A 21,100-nucleotide genomic window follows, 5' to 3' on the forward strand; every position below is an offset into this window, starting at 1 on the left:
CAGAGATCTTGAAAGCTCTAGAAAAACAGTTTACCAGATGTTAGAGATGTCACAGCAGTTATTCAAAAATTTAACACATTACACATGTTGTTCTGCCTTTAATGTTAAAATAGTGATGAGGCTGGAGTAAGTGGTAGCGGGCAGATACAGAGTGGCTCATACTATGGGAACACATGGAGAGATAAGAACCTTAGGGTTTTGATGATGGTCTGGGAATGTCATATGGTTTGGCAAGGAGGATGTGGAGGTTAGGAGAGTAGTAAGAGGCAACCGTGGCTGTTATCAGGGACAGATGACTTCACTTCAGTGTTTGACTTGTGAAATTCATAGCTCTGACAGAGTAATATATTGAGAGGCATATGAGGCTAGGTGATGCTAAGTGGTGATGTTTGTTGGGTTGGAGGAGGAACCTGCCCGGGAGATTTGTTTGTGGTCAAGATCTGTGGTGTGGTTTCAGCATAGGAAACCTGGGAGAGATTAGTAGTGTAGGTGTTCATGTATTTCAACCAGATATATTTACTAGAAATACATACTCTGAAGGCAAGAGTTAACATTTGATATGGTCAGTGTGCCAACAGTTGAAATTGCTTATTGGATGGTTTGGTATGGACTGAGGTTGGACTGTAACCCTCAATGAAATGGAAGTCAGCTTCCAAGGAGATGGCTATGTATTTGGAGGAGGACCAAGTGAATTTAAATCAAGGAAATAAACTAATCAGCTGCAGAGATTGGAGTAGTTCAGCTTCCTAGAAGTACAGACCACAAAGATATTATCTGTGGAATTGAGGATTTTGTCTTCCATGCAGCTCATGAAAAGGTTTGCATGGGATGAGGCCATCCCGGTTTCCATAGGTGCCACTGTGATTTGCTCGTAGGTCTCGTGTTCAGAGGTGAAGTAGTTATGGGTAATGGTGAAGTTGGCTAGTGACTTGTCTCATCTATAACTAAAGCTTAATTATTTCAGGTGAACTATGTTTGGCCTGTTAGTGTCTGCATTACCTTCTACTTCGTATTTACTTCCCCTTCTCTTCACAGCTGACAGCTACCTCACAACTTAGGATGGTCATAGTGCTGCCACCCCCACCCCTCTCCACAGTGTTAGGCAGCCAATCCCTCTTGCCTCCCTGAAGAAAGAACACACAGCTCCAAAAACTAGCATTACTATTTTCAGTTGCCACTATTTCTATTGACTGAATTAAGAACTGTCCCTTCTGAAGCACTGGCAAACCATTTTGTTTCTTGGTAATTTTAATAATTATCTTTATTGGCATAGTCCATATCAATTCAGGCAGGCTAGGAAAAAATCTTACCTCCATAGTCTCAGATGTTATTGAATTTAGCATATGTTAAAATTAAGGACTAAGTAAGGAACACGTATTTGTTTGTTTTCTCCAAAAAAAAATTTCTGCTCCAAGATCCAGTCCTCTAAAGATGACACTGCGCATACAATTTTGAAGATGCAAATTTTGGAAAAATTTTAAAATGCTGTTTCTCTGGAACAATTCTAGATATTTTGTTCATTTTTTATTTGAAAGGTAATTGCTTTATGATTACAAAGAAATCCTCCATTTGGACTTACCTGTCAAAGTTCTTTTACTGTAGCAGTCTGAACTTTTTTATAATTTATGGGAAAACTTTTTTTTCAAAAATGACAAATCATATATTTTTTTTCTGTTGATTAGTACCATATAGTTCTACATTCCCTGAAAAAGAGCGCTTCTACTTTCAGGTGGAAAAGCTTGGTTGTGAGTAATTTGGGGGCTCCTTCCTACAATCTAGCCAAATATTTAGCATCTGCTATTGGCCCTCACGTCGGCAAATGTGAACATCTTATTCCCAATTCTATGGTGTTTATTCAGAGATTGAAGTCCCTGTTTCTTAGTCCCTGTGATTTGCTTGTGAGTTTTGATGTTGTGTCGCTTTTTACCCAGGTACCTCTAGAAGAATCCTTGCAAGTAATTGGTGAGAAACTGGATGAGGAGACAACCAAGCTTTGCCACCATGTGCTGACGTTGACATACTTTTTATTCAATGACAAATATTTTGAACAGACTGACGGAGTGGCTAGAAGAAGCCCATTGTCCCCAATAGTCGTCAATCTTTTTATGGAGGATTTTGAGGACTTGGCACTGAAGACGGCGTCTTTAAAACCAACCTGTTTCTAGAGGTATGTTGACGATACGTTTATGGTGTGGCGTGGCCTCGTGGGAGAGAAGCTCTTGACTGCCTCCTAGATCATTTTAATTCCCTGCATCCTAGCATCAAGTTTATCATGAAGGTGGAAAGTAATGGAAAGCTTCCGTTTCTGGATATTCTGGTGTGCAGAAAGGATGATGGAACACTACGCACACGGAACATTACCTGTATGCTTCTAGCTGTGATCCATCATTCCAATGTACGGGGGGTCCTGCAGACGTTGGCGAGAAGAGCTTATGCCGTTTCAGATGGAGAAAGCTTGACGCAAGAAGTAGATCATCTCAAGGTTGTGTTCAAGCAGAATGGCTATACACATAAACAGATCCGTCGTGCTTTCCAGTTTGGACCTTCGCCTGAACCTCCAGAAGGTACCTGCAAATCAGTGGCTTTTTTACCTTTTGCTGGGAGCATTTCCTTGAAAATAGGAAGAATTCTTAAAAGATATCATATCAAAACTATTTTTCGTCCGCCAGACAAGATTAGAGCGCTTCTTGGCTCAGTTAAGGATGACTTGGGTTTGAGGAAGCCCAGTGTGTACAAGATCCCCTGTGGCCTATATAGGGTCTGCTGCTTGTGCTGAGAAGTCAGTTTCGGCGAGGTCGTGTACCAGCACTCTCACCTGAAAATGGCGGCCAGTTGGACCGCTGAAATATTGTGTCGAGATGATGCTATGATCCGGCAGCACACCCGAGAAGAATATTATCAATCTTCAAAACATTGTGAACAGGAAGTGAGTACCGATGGCGTTGATGCAGTCATTCAGTTGGAAACCCATATCCAGCACCTTGTCCATGTGGTAGCATAAAGTTCATTACAGTTTCGTTTAACTCATGACTGGTGTCTATAATCTCTGCAATCCACCAGTCACAGTCCTACACTCACGCCACAAACATCCCCCTTTCAGGTTGTGAATCTGAAAATTATCCTACTGTTTCTGAGGTGTTGGCCAAATGAATAACATTTCTTCTTTCTTGCTCTTTAAAGTGCGTGCAATATGAGTTCGCCCCTAACTTTGAGTCCAAAAATGTGCCTTCTGAATTCCTTTCACAGGGGTCGTTTGTTTGGACCATTCTTCTTTTTTTCTGCTCACAGAATTCTTCGATTTCCTCTTTGGACAAAAGACGAGGGTTGTGGTGTGTAAGATTTCACAACTCTCGTAAAATCCTTAGCATTCTGAATCACAGCTGTATTTGGTCTGGGAAGATTGTTTTGTAGCATCGAGCTTCAGCAGGCCTCCTACACCATCACAAGGCCCCTCCCCATGACCAGTAGTACCGTATACCCAGTCAGTTGGCACAAGCGACCTACTCAATTCAAACAGCTGGTATAACAGTTTTTAAAATGACTAGGAGCTCCACCAGAAATGATGATGATCTTCTCTGCCCCTGTTTGCAGCTGAAGAATTTTGCACATTGCTAACAAAGCATGTGCTGAGTCATGTCCTGTGTCATCACTTACAACTGCAGCACTTGTGGTCTTGTTTTGAAAATGTGTCACTCCTGTAAACATTGAAACCTGGTCATTACTCCAATGATACCCTTGTACTTCTTGTGGGAGAATTGAAGACCGGTTCTCAACAAAATCACAGTGAAGCACTAAACATAGTTCTTCATCCTGTATACACCCTTTCACTCGTGCAATGTGTTGTTGCAATTTCTTTAGATGTTGATGTGTTACTGCTTTTACTGACCATTTATCAAGTTCATTAATGAAACTGTCAAAGGAAACAGTTTTCTTAATTAGTTTATTTTCCTCCCATGTCACATATGTAATGTCTGCAGAGTTATCTGCTACGTCTTCCAGGCCAAGTGTCTGTAAAGACAGTCTTCCCTTTCCAGGGCAGTCACCATATTGTTGAAACAAACAAGTCTTTCGCTTTGTCACAGATTACTAATGACTTCACATGCCCAACCAAGGTGTCATATGTCACCAGTAAGTTCTTCAAAGTTACTTCTTCAAAATTCATGCAGTACACACATAAACAGACATCTCTAGCTGGGTGTGGAACTACCCACTTAGGTCGTAGTGTATAAAATTTTGATCTTCCAATATATGAAGTTGTATATTTGCTCTTATAAATTGCGAAAGTTTCTTCAATACTGCGAGTCATGTACCTCTTCACTTTCACAACTTTTGGCCTTCAGTTGTTACAGTTATAGCAGTTATAGTGTCTTTTTTGTTGGCACTCTGGTGAGAAGTCCCATTTATCTTCCAGATAAAATGACTGCACTATCTGAAGTTGAGCTGCTTCTACAGGATGAACATAATAGGGATCTGGTCTTCCAAAGACTCCTTTTACAGGCCTCACATTTCTTGCTTTGCCTACCATGTACTTTGATGCTGATGGAACATGGTTCAAAATTGTTTTGTTTGGAAATGTCTCTGGAATTACAGTTAAAACTTGCACCTTTTCGCTGTACGATGCAGAATATTCAACAGCCAAATTGATATTTGTGAAAAATTCCTGGCAAGAGGTACAACAGTGCTGTAGTTCATTTCCTTCTGAAGATGGAATTACTGCTTTGAAGGGTGTGGCCAGTTTTGAGAGTGTATTCATCCATAGCTTTAGTAATTTATCTGCCCTTTCTTGATGCATAGAGCTTATGATTTGACTTCACTGAGCACGGTTTCTTAACAGCTGACTGATTCAGGGTATTTAATTCTTCCTCTATGAATGCAAAATCTGCATCATCTGCATCATTGTTGTTATTCTGTCTAAACATTTAGGACACAAAAAGTCGTCACTGGCAACATCTTCACTTTGAGACAGAGTCTTCAAGTGAGAACACTTGTTCCCAACCTGAACAAAGTCTGTTTCTTTGTTTGTCTTATATATCACACTTTTATGGATATGCAAATAGTCAGCACACTTCACTCTACTGTGGCCCCAGTCAGAAGACATTTCAAACAGTCCTTTTCACAAAACACACTGCAACTGTGTCAAGTGGGAAATTCCTCACGAAAACACAGAACTCGCTGGATGGTCTCAGATTCCTTAGAAGCCTCTTCAGTAAACAAATTAGCACTGAACAACTACAATTCAGAAACCTGGAATGAACAACCATGACAAAGAAACTGACAAAGTACAATAAAGCGTAAGAAGTATCTGCAACAATGAATGTGAAAAGAAATAACTGCAACAAAAACAATAGAAATAAACATTGTAACAAAGAAATTAGTAAGAAACAACTTCAGTGAAGACATACATTATCCTTGAAAGTTAAAAAAAAATGATTTTTAAAGTAAAACCTGTCCAACGTAAAAGTGGAAGCTCTCTTTTACAGGTAATATGGTACTACATGGTACTAATCAACAGAAACAAAATCTAACTTTGCTGGATTGGCATTTTTGAAAAAAAAATTTTTTTTCTGTAAATTATAAAAAAAATTCTAAAGGTGACAGGTAAAAGAACTTTGGCAGATATATCCAAACGGAGGATACTATAGGAAGCATTAACTAATTATCTTTAAAATAAAAAAAAACTCTAACAAAATATCTATCTCTGTTACAGATATACAGAATTTTTAAAAAAAATCCGAAATTTGCATCTTCAAAATGGTGTTTGCAGTGTCATCGTTGGAGGCCTGTATCTCGAGACAGGATTTTTTTTTTTTTTTTTTTTTTTTTGTAGGAAACAAAAAAATACATATTTCATACTTACTGCTGAATTTTAACATATGCTAAATTCAATAACATTCAAGACTATAAAGATAACACTCCTGTCTGAGGTGATAAGGATATTGAATTTTCCATTCGTTGAAATATCACAAGTAACTCCTTTTGTTACCCTTTCCCGTTATAAGTGTTTTCTTTAATTTTGTGCATGTATTATGTAGTTCAGTTGGTGAAATTGACTGCGAAATACTTTGTAACATAATTATTACTTCAGATTTGAAGTTTTCTAATTGTGAATAAATCTCTGAAATGTTATCCTTCACAGTTGTATCGACAACAGTGAATGTTTTCAGAACATGTTATTTCTGCTGATTACCTGAAAGAGACTGCAGTTTCTTGACTTTAACTTTTGGCTATCATCATCTTGGCCTCTCTCTTTAACTGTAATAATTTTCTGAGGAGATGTCATGCTGTAAGCTGCACAGTATATGAGTGTGTATCCTATGTAAAGTATAATTTTTAAAACAATTAATGGTTCTGTATTCAAATAATTTAGGAGTAAAGTACCAACTGTACAGTTAGTGTCAGTTGAATACACAGTGCCAGGATTGCAGTCTGGCAAGTTGACTGGGATTGTGGGGTAGTGTCAGGTAGAGTCAATAAGGAGAGGAAAGATTTGGGAAGTGGGAGTGAGGTAAAAAGAGGCTGTGAGTGTGTGAGAGGGCTGGGGAATGGTGGCTGCTGGCAAGGAGGCAGGTAGCAAGTGTATGAGATAGGAATGCATGAGGAAGAACAGAGATTCTTTCAGGGAGAGCACAGTAAACAGCTACATTGGGGCATCCATGATTGTTGGCAGATTTTAAGAAGCATGTAGAAAGAAACTGTGTGTGTGTGTGTGTGTGTGTGTGTGTGTGTGTGTGTGTGTGTGTGTGTGTGGGTGGGTGGGCGGGTGTTGTTGGAGTTAGGAGGGAGATGGATTCAGAGGAAAGATTCTTAGATTGACCTAAGGATTTGAGTAGGGATTGGAGGTTATACTGTACTTCTGGGAAGGGTTCAGTGTGGCAGGGCTGTGATTTACAATGACAGTGGTGGAGCCATTTCTTCAGGGAGGGCAGTTAAATCAGGGTATGTCTTGAGGTTGCATATGGCTGTTATATCTTCTGTTGAGAAGTTTGTGTTCTTGAAAAGGGTCCTGGGGAAAGATGGTGAGGCAAAGTTGGAGGTAATGAATTTCTGGACGGTAATTAGGAGATGGTTAAATGAGGGAGGGCGCAGGCCGTGGTTGGGTGATTGTGTGTACTGGGAGAGGCAAAGTTAGGCATTGGGAGTAGATTGTCTTTGGTTGGAGAAATTGGTAGCAAAGAAGTGTGTCAGTTGTAGGACTCTGGAAAAGGTGAACAGGTCTTTGATGAGTCCAGTATGGTTAAACTTGGGTGAGGGGGCTGAAGGTGAAGCCCTCAGATAGGAATGAATCTTCTGTATGGTCGGAGTTTTAGTTGGATAGGTCAACAACAGTCTTTTGGGTTTGTTTACGTCCTGACTTGGGTGTTGTTGGAGGGAGGGGTGTAGTTTTGGAGGATGTGGCAGATGGTAAAGGTCAGCAAGATAGGATCCAGGTTCTATAAGGGTTGAAGTTGATGTGAAATGCTTCACTGGGTAGAATGGTTGAGGATGGGTGTTGATGGGTAGAGGTGCTCAGAGTAAGAGTACAATATAAATAAATTGATAATTTTTTGAGTTGGTGTCTGGAGTGCTCATCCAAGTGTTGGAAGACAAGACTTCCAATTTAGAAAATTGGAATAGGTAGTTGGGATTGCGCAGTAACAGCATCTTGTGGAGAGAGCAGAGGTAATTCTGGGATGTATGTGCTATGGGGATTGTTTCTATAGTATCAGGTTGGTGAGGTATAAGGAGTGGTGGAATCTGAAAATTAGATGGTCATTGTGAAACAAGTAGTGGCACCCAGAGAGGAGAGTTTTTACGGTCAGTTAGTCTAGCTTGTAAAAGGATTCATTCAAAAGCTAGGAAAGTGTCCATTCTGTTTTGTGTACATGTCCGCAACTCAATGCTTCTGATATTCAGTCAGTTGTTACTTTAACTCCTAAATTATTTAAGTTCTGTCACTGGCATGAAATATTTCATCTCCTTGTCCAACACTTTACAGGGCATCATCCATCGAGATATTAAATCTGACAACGTTCTTCTAGGAATGAATGGTGCAGTAAAAGTCACAGATTTTGGTTTCTGTGCCAACATTGTTGGAGATGAAAAGAGACAGACATTGGTTGGTACACCATACTGGATGGCACCAGAAGTAAGTTAAAAAACTGTTTTATTGAAAATAGTTCTAGATTTTTCTGATACTGTGCCGAACGCATACATAATTAATTTATATCTAGCAACAAAGTTAAAAAAATAGAGACCAATATTTGTGAAAAATTTCAGAAAGTGGATAAAAAGGGTCCCAATGTATACAGACCTGGAGAGGAGGTATGTTGTAGACTGAGGTTACTGGAATAAGGTTGGGATAGCTGATACTGATTGTGAGAAATGTATTGCTCATTTCAGACATGAGGAAAGGTATCCCTCTCCCCTCCCCTCCCACTCTGTCTCCCCTCCCCCTCACACACCACTCCCCTCCCGTCTCCCCCCCTCACACACCACTCCCCTCCCCTCTCCCTCTCACCCTTCACACACCACACCACTCCCCTCCCCCTCTCTCCCGTCACACACCACTCCCCTCCCCTCCCCCTCTCTCCCCTCACACACCACTCCCCTCCCCTCCCCCTCTCTCCCCTCACACACCACTCCCCTCCCCTCCCCCTCTCTCCCCTCACACACCACTCCCCTCCCCCCTCTCCCCCCTCACACACCACTCCCCTCCCCCCTCTCTCCCCTCACACACCACTCCCCTCCCCCCTCTCTCCCCTCACACACCACTCCCCTCCCACACCACTCCCCTCCCCCTCTCTCCCCTCACACAACACTCTCCTCCCTCCCCTCCCCCTCCACTCTCCCCCTCCCACTCCCCATCCACCTCCCCATCCACCTCCCCATCCACCTCCACTCTTCCTCTTCCCCTCTCTCCCTCCCCTCTCTCCTCTTCTCCCCTCTACCCTCCTCTCCTCTCTCTCCCCCCCTTCTCTCCTCTCCCCCCTCTCCCCCCTCTCCCCGTCCACTGTGTCCCCCCTCTCCCCGTCCACTGTCCCCCCCCTCTCCCCGTCCACTCTGTCCCCTCTCACCTTCATGACTGTTTTAATTTCTCAGTTATTGTCTGGAAACTCCGCCACACACCGTTGGGTGGCTTGCGGAGTATAAATGTAGATGTAGATGAAACTGTATGAGCCCCATTTCAGTCGTGCTACACTATACTTGGCAGGTCAAAGGATTGAACTGCCAACCTTAGTGTGAAGTAAAATATGTTAACTGGACAGCTGTGGAGTTGGACTATTGAGCAGTTGCTTGTGTTTTGTGTATGTTCTTTCCTTTTTGTAACCCCTATATTGTATTCATATCTGAAGTATTTTTATATCTGAAACTTTTTTACATTTATTATTGTACTCTGCCTTGCATTACACAGACATAATCACAAAATTTGTTGTTATTGTCACATCCATCAGTAGATTAAATAATTCTCTTAGAGCATTTATAATAAGTGCTGTAAAATTACCTGTTACTCGAGGTATTATGAACAATAAAATAAAAAAGGAGAAAGTGTAATTGTCTTCAAATAAAATCATTATCAGTGTATTGTTTTGCTTGTGGAGTGTATGATGATACGTTTTTTTCTCTCTCTCCAGGTAATGTTGAAGTAAATTATCAAAAATAGTTAATGCAAACACCTCTTTTGTGTTACGCAGGCAGTACTCCACATAACCTCTTGCATTAAATTTGTAAGTACTGATCTGGTGTGTGTGTGGGCGTTTGTGTTTCACCAATTAATATTTGCTTTTTGCAGGTTGTGACGAGAAAGCAGTATGGTAAGAAAGTTGATATATGGTCTCTTGGTATTATGGCTATTGAAATGATTGAAGGAGAGCCACCCTATTTAAAAGAAACCCCACTTAGAGCATTGTATCTGATAGCAGCGAATGGAAGGCCAGCTATACCTCGTTGGGAGAAATTATCTCCAGAATTCAAGGTGAGGCCCTCTACACTACCACTTTTAGATGATTCTGTCATTTCTGCATTAGGTTACACAGTGTTATTTAGAGTTAGACATGCTGAAATTGTTTGCATAGGATATTAAAAATTTCTGTTAAAGGCAACACAGTGCCCAAGTCTTAGCTGACACAGTAGGGAGATCAACAACATTGACTTAGTGTATCATTGCAAGTAAGTAGAATATTATTTGTCTCAAAGGTGCTGATTAGTGATTTTTCAATCCTACTTGTAGTTTTGTACTTTCCACATTCATTTTATTTGTTGTGTTGGTTCCTTATTCATATTCAGTGTTTGAACATATACAGTTAATTTTTATTTTGGTGGAGTTTCAAAAATGAATGACACATCAGTTAACATGGTGGAAGATACAGGAGAATGAGTTACTTGTGAGTAGAGAATATACAGGGTGTTCGTAAAAGAATGTTCTAGTTACAAATTTGAATAGTATCAACTAAAAGTGTTTAGACGGCCGGAGTGGCCGTGCGGTTCTAGGCGCTACAGTCTGGAACCGAGCGACTGCTACGGTCGCAAGTTCGAATCCTGCCTCGGGCATGGATGTGTGTGATGTCCTTAGGTTAGTTAGGTTTAATTAGTTCTAAGTTCTAGGCGACTGATGACCTCAGAAGTTAAGTCGCATAGTGCTCAGAGCCATTTGAACCATTTTGAACTAAAAGTGTTTTGTGTTTGTTCAAGGTCACAACTAAAGAGTAACTCTAACATGCTTATAAAACCACATGCATGAGTACTGTCTTGTTTTTCCAGCTGCAGCACCACATATGCAAAATGATGACGTCTGAGTTGAAATCGTTTTGTGTTCTGGATGTTGCTAAGACTGAATCTGTAATTTCAGTTCAGTGTGCATTTTGTTTAAAGTTTAATTGTGATCCCCCATGTGGCAAAAACATCTGCTGATTGTATAGTCAATTTGAGATGGCCAGATCAATGCATAAATGGAAAAGTTTGGGGTGTCGAAAAATCTGAAAAGAATGTTGACTTTTGTCAAAGCATATTTCCTTCATAGTTCTAAGAAGTCTGTTCCAAAAGCAAATCTTGAAGTTCAGTTGCCAAAGACGACCATGTGAAAGGTTTTAAGAAAAAGTTTACCCATGTCCATACTGGTTACAGTTGGTATGTGCTTTAAAGCCAGATAACTATGTTGTATGTTATAACTTCCCAAGAAGATGACTTTCTTGAGCATGTGGTGTTCAGCGACGAGACAACTTTTTGTCTGTAAGGGTTAATCAAATGAGACGGATAGGAAAAAAGTAAGTAAAATGTTAGTTATTTCAAAACCAATTGCCGTAACTGTTGATAATTTCAAAACCAATTGCCATAACTATTGATATATTTATCCCACTGTGAGACTGGTCAATAACTTCATGGTAAAATATTTGTGGTTGCCTAAGGAACCCTGATTTTACACAGGTGTACACCACTTCTTCGGTAGCAAATCGACAGCCACAAATGTCTCTTTAGGACTCCAAAAATATGGAAGTCACATGGGGAGAGATCAGGACTGTATGTGCCTTACTCTAAGCAACATTGGCAACATGTGGACCCACCAACATGGTGCCTAGGTTGTTTAGAATTAGCTGCATAAGTTTCAGTGTGAAGCTCTTACAAATTCTCCATACAGTCCAGATCTCTCCCCATGCGATTCCCGCATTTTTGGAACCCCGAAGAAAGATATTCATGGCCATCAATTTGCTTCAGACGAAGTGGTGCACGTGTAGGTACAATCATTCCACAAGAGCACTGGTCGTCTTGTCTCGCAGTGGGATAAAATGTATTAACAGTCGTGGTGATTACTTTCCAAATAATAAAGTTTACTTACTTTCATTGATCTGTCATGTTTTTTATTTGGCAGTCCCTTGTCAGTGGAAAGATAAATACTCATAATGAAACTTCCTGGTAGATTAAAACTATTTGCGGGACCATTGCCTTTATCGGGAAAGTGCTACCCAAGCACAACTCTCAACCCATCCTCACAGCTTTACTTCTACGAATACCCACAATATTCGTATCTGGGAGTCAGAACAGCTTTATGGATTTGCACAGTATCAAAGAGATTTCCCAAAATTAATTTTCTGTACTTGCTGTGACGTCAGGCTTAGGACAATTTTTTATCCTTGCTAAACCACTGTAATGAGGATGGCATATTTAGATTGTTGGGGTGGCTTATGTGGATATGTTGCAAGGAGGACTGTTTCCCTAGTAAGAGATGACCATGAAGACTTTATTTGGCAACAAGATTGAGCTGCTCCCCATTGGCATATCTTTGTCGAAGTCCCTGACTGTTGGATTAGTCGTAATGTTCAGTACAACAGAGCTCTTTCCAACTGACCTCATGCCATGTGATGTTTTTCCTTTGGGGCTTTATGAAAGATTGTGTCTGCATTCTACCACTACCTAATGAATTGCCAGAGTTGAGACACAAAAAGGAAGAGACTATTGCTTCCATTACTCCAGAGTTGTTGACCATTTGTGACAAACACTAAGTTACTCTCAGTTTTACGATTAATTTATGAAAAATACTCTAAATGAAACTGTCACTATATATCATTTAAAGTGGGACATTCTTTCGTGGACACCCTGTATTCTTTAGTCACAGTACTTAGTTTTTTTAACAACTGACTAATACTGCTTTACTGTTTGCATTTATAAAAAGTAATTTGAAATCTTGAACAGTGTGTCAGCTTTCTTGGCCACTCACGATCTTGTTTATATCTTGCTTGTGTTACATTACCTTGTATTGGAAGTTGTTTCTGATTATATGATGATGAAATGTGTGTTCTAGGATTTCTTAGACTGCTGCCTACAAGTAGACGTTGACAAACGTGCCACAGCTGATGAGCTTCTGAGACATCCATTCTTGAGAAACTGCATGGAACTTACTACATTAACTCCTCTGATAAAGGCTGCACAGAAAATACTAGGAAAAGGTTGGGATTAATTTTTGATAATCATAACTCACTGAGTCACTAAGTGGCATATTTTTTCCCTCCCCTCCCTCCCTCCCTCCCTCCCTCCCACCCATGTAAATAATACTGAATGATTTTCCATAGAGATTGAATGTTCAGAATGGAAAAATATACGAAATGTAGGATTAGTGAAGTTAAGCTAAGAACAATAGAGAAGAAAGTTAAAAGTTCGTTTTACTTTATATACCCAATAGAAAAAAATGTAGTTCTTATAGCTCAAATTTAGAGAAACACGTTTAATCCATTGTTTAACCCAGCAGTGCACGCGCGTGGTACTTTGTCAGTACAGGCTAGTGCTCTCTCAGACCCTTACAGATTCCATTGGTTTTATTTTACATTATAATGCAGGGAAGTGTTAATAAATGAAGTTGTATCATTACCAGCCACTTTACCATATCCATTTAAAAGAAAAAAATTATATTTTGGTCAAAAGCATTTATGCAAAATGGAGATTCATAAAAATGAGCTGCTATCAAAGTAATGCACGTATTCAATGGTACATTTTGTCAGTACAGTCTTGGCATACGGTAACACAGTGGTAAAGGCAAATATATTTATTGTGGTTTTCCCAACATGTCTAGTTTTTCTGTTCTTGTTTTTGCAGTCCACACAATGTCCTCATGAGCTCGCGGTTGATTTTTCAGAACTTTTCACACCTCAGAGCTCTCCATTTCTTTCAGTTGTCTTTTTGGCAAGGTGTTAGATATTCCCCTTTAGTGAAAATGCACTTACAGAGGTGCAAAAGGGAGCTACAATAAGAATTCTTTTCTTCTCAGTCGACCTTTCTTATGTATATTGAAAATAGTAGCAGCATTTATCACAGCTGTGTTCATGTAATAAAATGCAACCATGGCTTTCATGTTTGTTGTTTTTCTAGCTACATTATATGTTGCATTCTTTCATTATCATGTCAGCTCCACCCTTAGTAAGGTTATAGACTGTGATACATCTCCATGTATTTTCACTAATATTTGCATCGTGATGCATCATAGACAGAAGTAACACCACTCTATTTTGCTTTAACACATAAGAGAGACTAAGGTGCAATTTTCCTGAAATCCAAACAAATGACTTTTCTTGTCTGTTTTAGTGTTATTAAATCCCAAGGGGACTTGCTCTCCTATTCTTCTTCAGAGGACCAATGATGGTAGTCTTGTGTGTCATCAGTGTGTTTGCTAACTTGTAACTTGTGAAATAATTGTCACAAGCTATGTTGTGCCCTGTAGTCATGATAATTCAGCAGAGTCACTGAAAAAGTTCAGTTGGCCTTCTGTCCTGTTTGTATGGCCTTCAGGCTTTTGTCCAACATACATCTCCATGTCAGATGCATAAGACATTGTACCCTTCACTGCTGCAAAAATCTGTATTCTTTACTTGTTTGGCTTATTGGCATGTATTTATGGATTCTGCACCTTCCATGGAATGCATAAGGTGTTTCTTCATCTGTCATGTATTCAGCAACTGTATCAGCTTTCTGAGGGTTTTCAACAAGTAATGCACTGAAGGAGAAAACATCTGTTTATGCCCATGGTGATGTGAAATATTTTAAGTCCTGTGCCATCTGTTCGCCATAAATCTTGTATATGTGGTCACGCATTACCCCAGGGAAGTACAGTAATCTCAGTAAAGCCTACATTTCACCTTTATCAATTGTTTGGGAATCTGTCACCCTAGAAAAGTTCCTCTGGATAGTTTGAAAGTGCTTATTAGTACGCTTAACCAGTATGTACATAATTTGTTCATCAGAAAACATTTCCCACCACTGTAGTGGATTTGTAGCACGTTTCACAAGCAAATTAGTTAAGATGTTATGAGAACATGTACATGGGTCCTTTGGTGGAGCATGTGGCGTGCATACTGTTTGGTCTTTACTGACAAACACTCCACTATCTGCACTGTAATCACTGTCTCCTGTTTCATCATCTGATGCTCCTCATTCAGTGTCTCAGAATCATTTTTACATTCTGGGTCCTGTATTTCTTCAAAATCGAATTCTCCACCTTCATAATCATCAGCTTCACTTTCAGCCATCACTTCTTTAACCAGCCACCAAATTCTTGCTGCAGTTATAAGACTTACAAGATATTAGAATAAGGAACCAAGCAAGATGATGTCTGTTCTGACACCAGAGCCAATAGTATGTTCATATGTGCTCAGGAATAACCTAAGCAGAGCTAACAACAAACTGACACCAATGCATGCCCATGCCCATGATACCTTAGAGCTGTTTGTTGTAAGCAGTCTGGAAGTGCTATTGCTAAAATACCACGTGTACCATACCAAATGACTCCTGTTATGCTCACTTAAAGGTACTCAGAAGACAGCTTCTTGGAAGCAATTGTCAGACATTGTATTAATGTGAAAATATTATCCTTAGTCTCATAGACCACTTGCATGTACGTATGGGTCAATAGTTTGCACTTTCCTTTTCAATTAAATACTTCTGTTACATAAGTGCTCTCACAGAAATATCTGTATCTTTACTTTGTTATTGAGATATTACCCAAAATTACTATGGAATCACCAATCACTATCTCCATTTCAGCTTAGCAAAGATTTTTTGAAGGAAATTGATACCTTAGAGTTAAGAGAAGAGATGAAAAAGTTGCTGCTTCTTGTTAAAAATGTGTGTTATTTCCATTGGTGTGAGAGTTTACATGTTTGAGATGCTAGTACCCATCAGTCATATGTCTAACTAAAACAGAATACTCTCTGTAACTCACTTGTAATTGTGAAACAAAAGTATTTGTCACTGTGATTCTCCATTTGAAGGAGTTGAGGCCAAAGATCGCGACACAGAGTCTATTTAACACTGAGTTGAATTCTCAAAAACAACTTAATTTTGCTTATACATGTCAGATCTACAACCTATTGGTCTACAAAAAAATGAGCAATCACAATTTTTTTTTAATGTGTGTGTTTTGCAGCCAGCATGGGCTAAGATATTTTAGCTTCCAGGTAGAAAGTATTTCTGCGTTGTGAACAAGGATTTGATTTGAAAGTTCGGGAAGAAACCTTATAAAATTTGAGAGCAATAATTTATAGAAGCTACTTAATAAAATGGCAATTTTTGTTTCAAATTCTTAAACTTAATCAACACTTAACATAAACTTACCAAGCTTACAAAAGGCAGAACTGCAATGGTTTGGGGAACTTATACTAATTTTTATGATAATATAAACACAAAAAGCTCTGAGCAAATCTCTTAATTTAGTTGTAATATAAGGGGCAAGGAAAGAAATTCAAAGAAGTTTCCTATTCCAATTAAGATAAAAGAGTATCAGAACATGTTAAAAAGCAATATTTATGAAAATGATAATCGTGCTGTAGAAGTTGGTGCCTGTCAAAGTTTTAAATATGCTCCCTTTATACATAATATTCAGAGTAATGGTTCCAGAATTAACATATTAAAAACTGAAAGAATAAGATGATGGCAGCAACCTGCTGAAACCTAGATTTAGAAACTGAATACCCATCAGCTTTTTGTGAATAAAAAATTAGTCATTTGCTAGACCAGGAGTGGTTGTCCTGCTCAGAGTTTTAATCCCGTAATTCAGCTGGCTATGAATTTTCTTTTCCCTGCCTTGAAAGTATATTTGACAAAACATATACTTCAGAAGGAGCCACTAAAGTTTGTGTGTGTTGTCCTGTTTCCATTAACTATATTTAAGAATAAGCACAGCATTAAGGGAAGAGAGACTCCTAGATACCAGTTGATTTACTACATCAGTCTCAGTGCTTTTTAAATGTGTCACCAACAGATTTGTTTAGTTTACATGTTCTTATGTAAGACAATATTTCCAGGCGCAGGCATCGACTTACTGCACAAATGAAGAATGTCCAATTCCTGATATTACATTCGTCCTCTGCTCAATGTAAGATAAACTGCAATAATACAATAAACAGATCCTTTCAACTGAATGTTATCACAAAGTACAACTGTTTTAACCTGATGTTTGGTAACAGGTGACATTATCATTTAATGTTGAGATTTTTTTAAATCCAGCTTGAAATGACTTTTATGTTAACTGATGTTTTATTGTTCATGTAAATTCCTACAGTTAATCACAGTTTGTAACAGTAGTGCATAAGTATAATATAGTTCATCATTGCTTTCAGTTCATTGACTGAGTAAACCGACAGTGGAGTAAAGGAAGAATTTCTCCACACTATTGTGTGCTATTTTGTCTTAGAAAAGTGGTGAATTGAGAATCAGTATCAGTTAGTCACAACTGAAAATAGATTGAAGTTGTAATGGGATAACTGAATTTGTGACTGTTCTTATATATCTTTGTTCATAGCATTATAACAGAAACTGGAACAAGTAATGTGTTTTAGAACTTTCCCCAGTCACCATGTTTTTACATCCATTACATTCAGTGAGAAAGTTGCACTTCAGTATTTTGTGTAAGCCATTTTCAACATAACTGGCTCAGTATGTTGTATATCTTAAACTTATATATATATATATATAATTTGACTTGTTTTTTTATATATGTATTTATAGCTGAAAGATCTCTTGGTTGGACGAGAAAGTGTATCTGAAATGAGATTGATAACCATCATTACCTTCAATTCATGTAACTGCTATGGACCAGAATTAAATTTTAACTTACTTGTAGATATTGATTGGTATCCGTTTGAACCTCAGTGGTAGTTAATGTGTCAGCATCTTTGACTGATGAGATCCTTGCCCTGTCACAACAGCCAACTATTCATAGGAGGAAACAACATATCAAATCAGTATATACATAATGAGGAAAAACTTTTACAAACTTCAACTGTTACTGAGCACAGCCATGTGCTAGTTTCCTTCACTAGGCGTCAAGAGCATATGACTTAAAACGATGACTGAAATTAGTGCTCGAACTATTCACTGTTAACATTCTCACTGTATGCTTTTAGTAAGAAACTATTTAATTACAATACTGATTTGAAAAAAATTAAAATTACACTATAATTGTTTGTAAGAGAGACTATAGTGTGTCTTAAGTTATTGGTAAAGCTTTTGGAACAACACAATGTAATAGAATTGTGGCATTGAGTAGTGTCTTGCTGTGACATCACATTACAGTGTGCAAATTTTTATGCATGTAACAAATATAAGAAATCTTATTTTTCTATATTATTTCCAGTCAGGAATAAATATTAAAACATGTGTAATGTATTAAAACATAACTCGAAGTCAGTCATGTTTCTAATTCAGTTAACATGATTTGAAGTATTTGCAATTTTATGTGATAAAGTGCATTGCAGGATGATGAAATAATACAGATTCTCAGTCATGTTATAATGAAATGGTAACTGATTAATAATTTACAGTAGCCAGACTAAAAATTTGTGAGAATTTTAACTGTTGCACTGAGTCTACTTTAACCACAATATATGGCAACAGAATTTCTTGTAATTCTTCCTGTTGAGTGTGTTGCCTGGAAGGGAGGTATGGTGGTTCAGAATTTGTATTCTCTGCACTTTTCATTCTCTTTGGCACTCCTTGAGTCAACTATTATGATGGTACTTTTGTCTTGTTCTCACAGATTTGTACATAATATTCAATAACAAAGAAACCATAACTTCATTTTAGTATTTATAAGGATTTTTCAAATAGTAAAGTTGTTTTGATAAGCTAGTGAAGGGCAAGTGTTTCATGAGGATTTGTGTTTATTTGCAATATACACCACTGAGTAAACACTTACAGTTTCAGTATAGAGTATTGCAGTGCTGTACTTAAAAATATATTTTAAATATATTCCATATGATGGGACCAATATTGTTATAAATTAAACTGTAAATATAGATGAAATCTACTCCCCCCTCCTCCAAATACTTTTTTAAACTATGGCATGGCTGTGATTTTAAACCTAGAAAAAAATGCACATCAGTTTAAGACTGCTTGGTAGGGCTCAAATCAAAATTGCTGTGCATTAAAAATAAATCACTAAAGCATACATTGATAATTTGCAGATTGACAATGAGAGATTGCTTCTTTTGGTCATCAGGTTTGCGATTAGCTCATTAAATACAAAAAGAACGAAAACCACTGGAGAAACTGAGGCAGTTTAAAAATTTGTTAGCAGAGCTAGTTTGTTACACTCCGATTACAATAACTTTGTGACTGCTGTTTCAATGAGTTGAGTGTTTGGGCCAGCTATCAGCCAATCACAGATCTTTCTTGGGCTCTTCATGCTCACTGTGTTGCTTGTTTAATAAGTAAGTGCAGAAAGTAGCCAGCACGGCCGGTTTCATGGGGAGGTATGGGAACAGTACGGGGCATGCACCATACAAGCTAGCAACACTGCTTCCCACCATTGACGTGTTAGTCACAAAGTTATTTTATTTGAATAATAAGAACTTAATTTTTGAATTCAGTAATGGTCTTAACGACTACCAGATAGAAATAGTTAACGTGTTAATCATCCTGCATGTGCCCTTGTGGAAAGTTGTGCTACTACTGTAGGTAATCCCTGGTATAAGTCCCATTTTCCATTGTGTCATGCATATTTCACAAATGCAAGAGGAAAAATGAATTGATATAAATCTTAACCAATTCAGAGACAAGTGACTTGTCTAATCTCGGTGCAAAATTATTACAGATTGATCAGGAAACAGTTTGTACAAGAAAAGAGAGAATAGTGTAGGTGGATGTTGCATACATTTATGTTAAAAATGTGTTTTATATTACCAGCAGAAAGTGGCTAAGAAGACACTGATCAGGTGTAGTAGTAACTTGTGGAGGGCCAATTTAAATTCTTACTTGTAATTGACGGAAAAAAGACTCCTGTGTCACGTCTGTTGCCATTTCCTTTATTTTCTACTTTTTGTCTCAGTATGTTCCCAAATTAGCATTTATTACTCTATCAGCCAGAAAGGTTCAGCTTTCTGTTGTCAGCCCAGTCCACTGCTGTACTTTGCTGATAACAAGACTGATACAGTTGCATAGTAAAGTTTTCATCATTCCTACTATAAATCTGAGTAGATAATGACTCACCAATAATTGAAGCTTTTATCCATGTCCCCAGGCTGTCATTTCTCCTTCAAATAGATTCTGGTCCTGAATTGTTAAAAATGCTTTTATTCTGCCATGTATCTGTTTTTTTCTAGATGCCAGAAAAATGAAGCTCCCTGCTCTGTTAGAGATTTCAAACTTCAAAAATTTGCATCTTATTTCATGCTACTTATTGTACTTTAAAAAGAAAACTAGAGACTGCAAATGAAATGAAATTTTTGAAGGCTTTATTACTTTTATACAGGTATTTTGTGCTCTTTAAGTAAGAGCAGTACAAACATTGTGTGGATAAAATTACTAGAAATTAGATTTTTGAGTGCTAATTGCTGTTGATAGGTGGTTCTTATGGAAGTTAATATTATGTTTGGTTTCTGTTAATACTGAAAGAGGAATTTGTTTCAGATTGAATCATCATTGTTCAGTGAATTAATTTTGGCAGTGAACCTTTGAGCTGTATTTAGGGATGCATTGTTACTTAACATTTTGAATCATTGTTACTGTTTATTGATTCTCACTGCCCTTTACTGATCATTAACTGACTATTGCAATGCAGCAGTTAGCATTTTTATGATAAGTCTTGAATTGCCATTTCTTACAAGAAGTTGTTCTACTCTACTGTACTTTCATCAGCCTACAGAATGTAACACTCTACTGTGCAGATTGTAGACAGATTTAAAGTAAATAGACAAATGTTTATTATTTGGGCATTAATTACACATCACATGTAGTGCTTTTGAGTATCATGTGTCTCTGCTTTGTTCTGCAGGTTTGCTCAAATATTTTGTTGTATTAAGTTGTTGTTATGAAAATAAAATGAAATGACCTGGACCGAAAATAAAATGAAATGACTACTTTTTTTTTACCTTCTCATACTGTCTGTTTATATCATAATGTGAAATATATGTATAATGTATATATCTTCTTCTGTTTTTCTGTTTCCCTAAATCACTTCACGTGACAACTTTTATGGTTCCTGCAATGAGGTCACAATTGATTCCTTGCATACTCTTATCAAATCCAAAGTGGTGCTGTGTCTGCTGACCTAGATGATGTTCAGAAATTGAACTCCAACTCTCTTTCCTTAAATTTGTGTCTTTAGGCCACACCTGTTCAAGCTCATCCTATATTACGAAGAAGT

General features: G+C 38.1%; 1 protein-coding gene across 3 annotated transcripts in view; it reads left to right on the forward strand.

Annotated features, from left to right (window-relative positions):
- The window catches only part of LOC126470568 (serine/threonine-protein kinase Pak), a 130,519-nt gene extending 109,718 nt beyond the window's left edge, over nucleotides 1–20,801 (forward strand). For 2 of the 3 annotated variants that reach the window (XM_050098513.1, XM_050098512.1), the window contains exons 8-11: nucleotides 7,976–8,125; nucleotides 9,770–9,952; nucleotides 12,773–12,917; nucleotides 16,761–20,801. In XM_050098513.1, coding sequence (XP_049954470.1) covers nucleotides 7,976–8,125; nucleotides 9,770–9,952; nucleotides 12,773–12,917; nucleotides 16,761–16,789 — 507 coding nt within the window. In that variant the 3' untranslated portion in view covers nucleotides 16,790–20,801. Of the gene's footprint in view, nucleotides 1–7,975; nucleotides 8,126–9,769; nucleotides 9,953–12,772; nucleotides 12,929–16,760 lie in introns of those variants that run through there. The other variant, XM_050098514.1, reaches the window with a different exon arrangement.
- The last annotated feature ends 299 nt before the right edge of the window (nucleotides 20,802–21,100 follow it).

The sequence above is a fragment of the Schistocerca serialis genome, chromosome 3 (assembly GCF_023864345.2).
Source record: "Schistocerca serialis cubense isolate TAMUIC-IGC-003099 chromosome 3, iqSchSeri2.2, whole genome shotgun sequence".
Classification (NCBI taxonomy): domain Eukaryota; kingdom Metazoa; phylum Arthropoda; class Insecta; order Orthoptera; family Acrididae; genus Schistocerca; species Schistocerca serialis.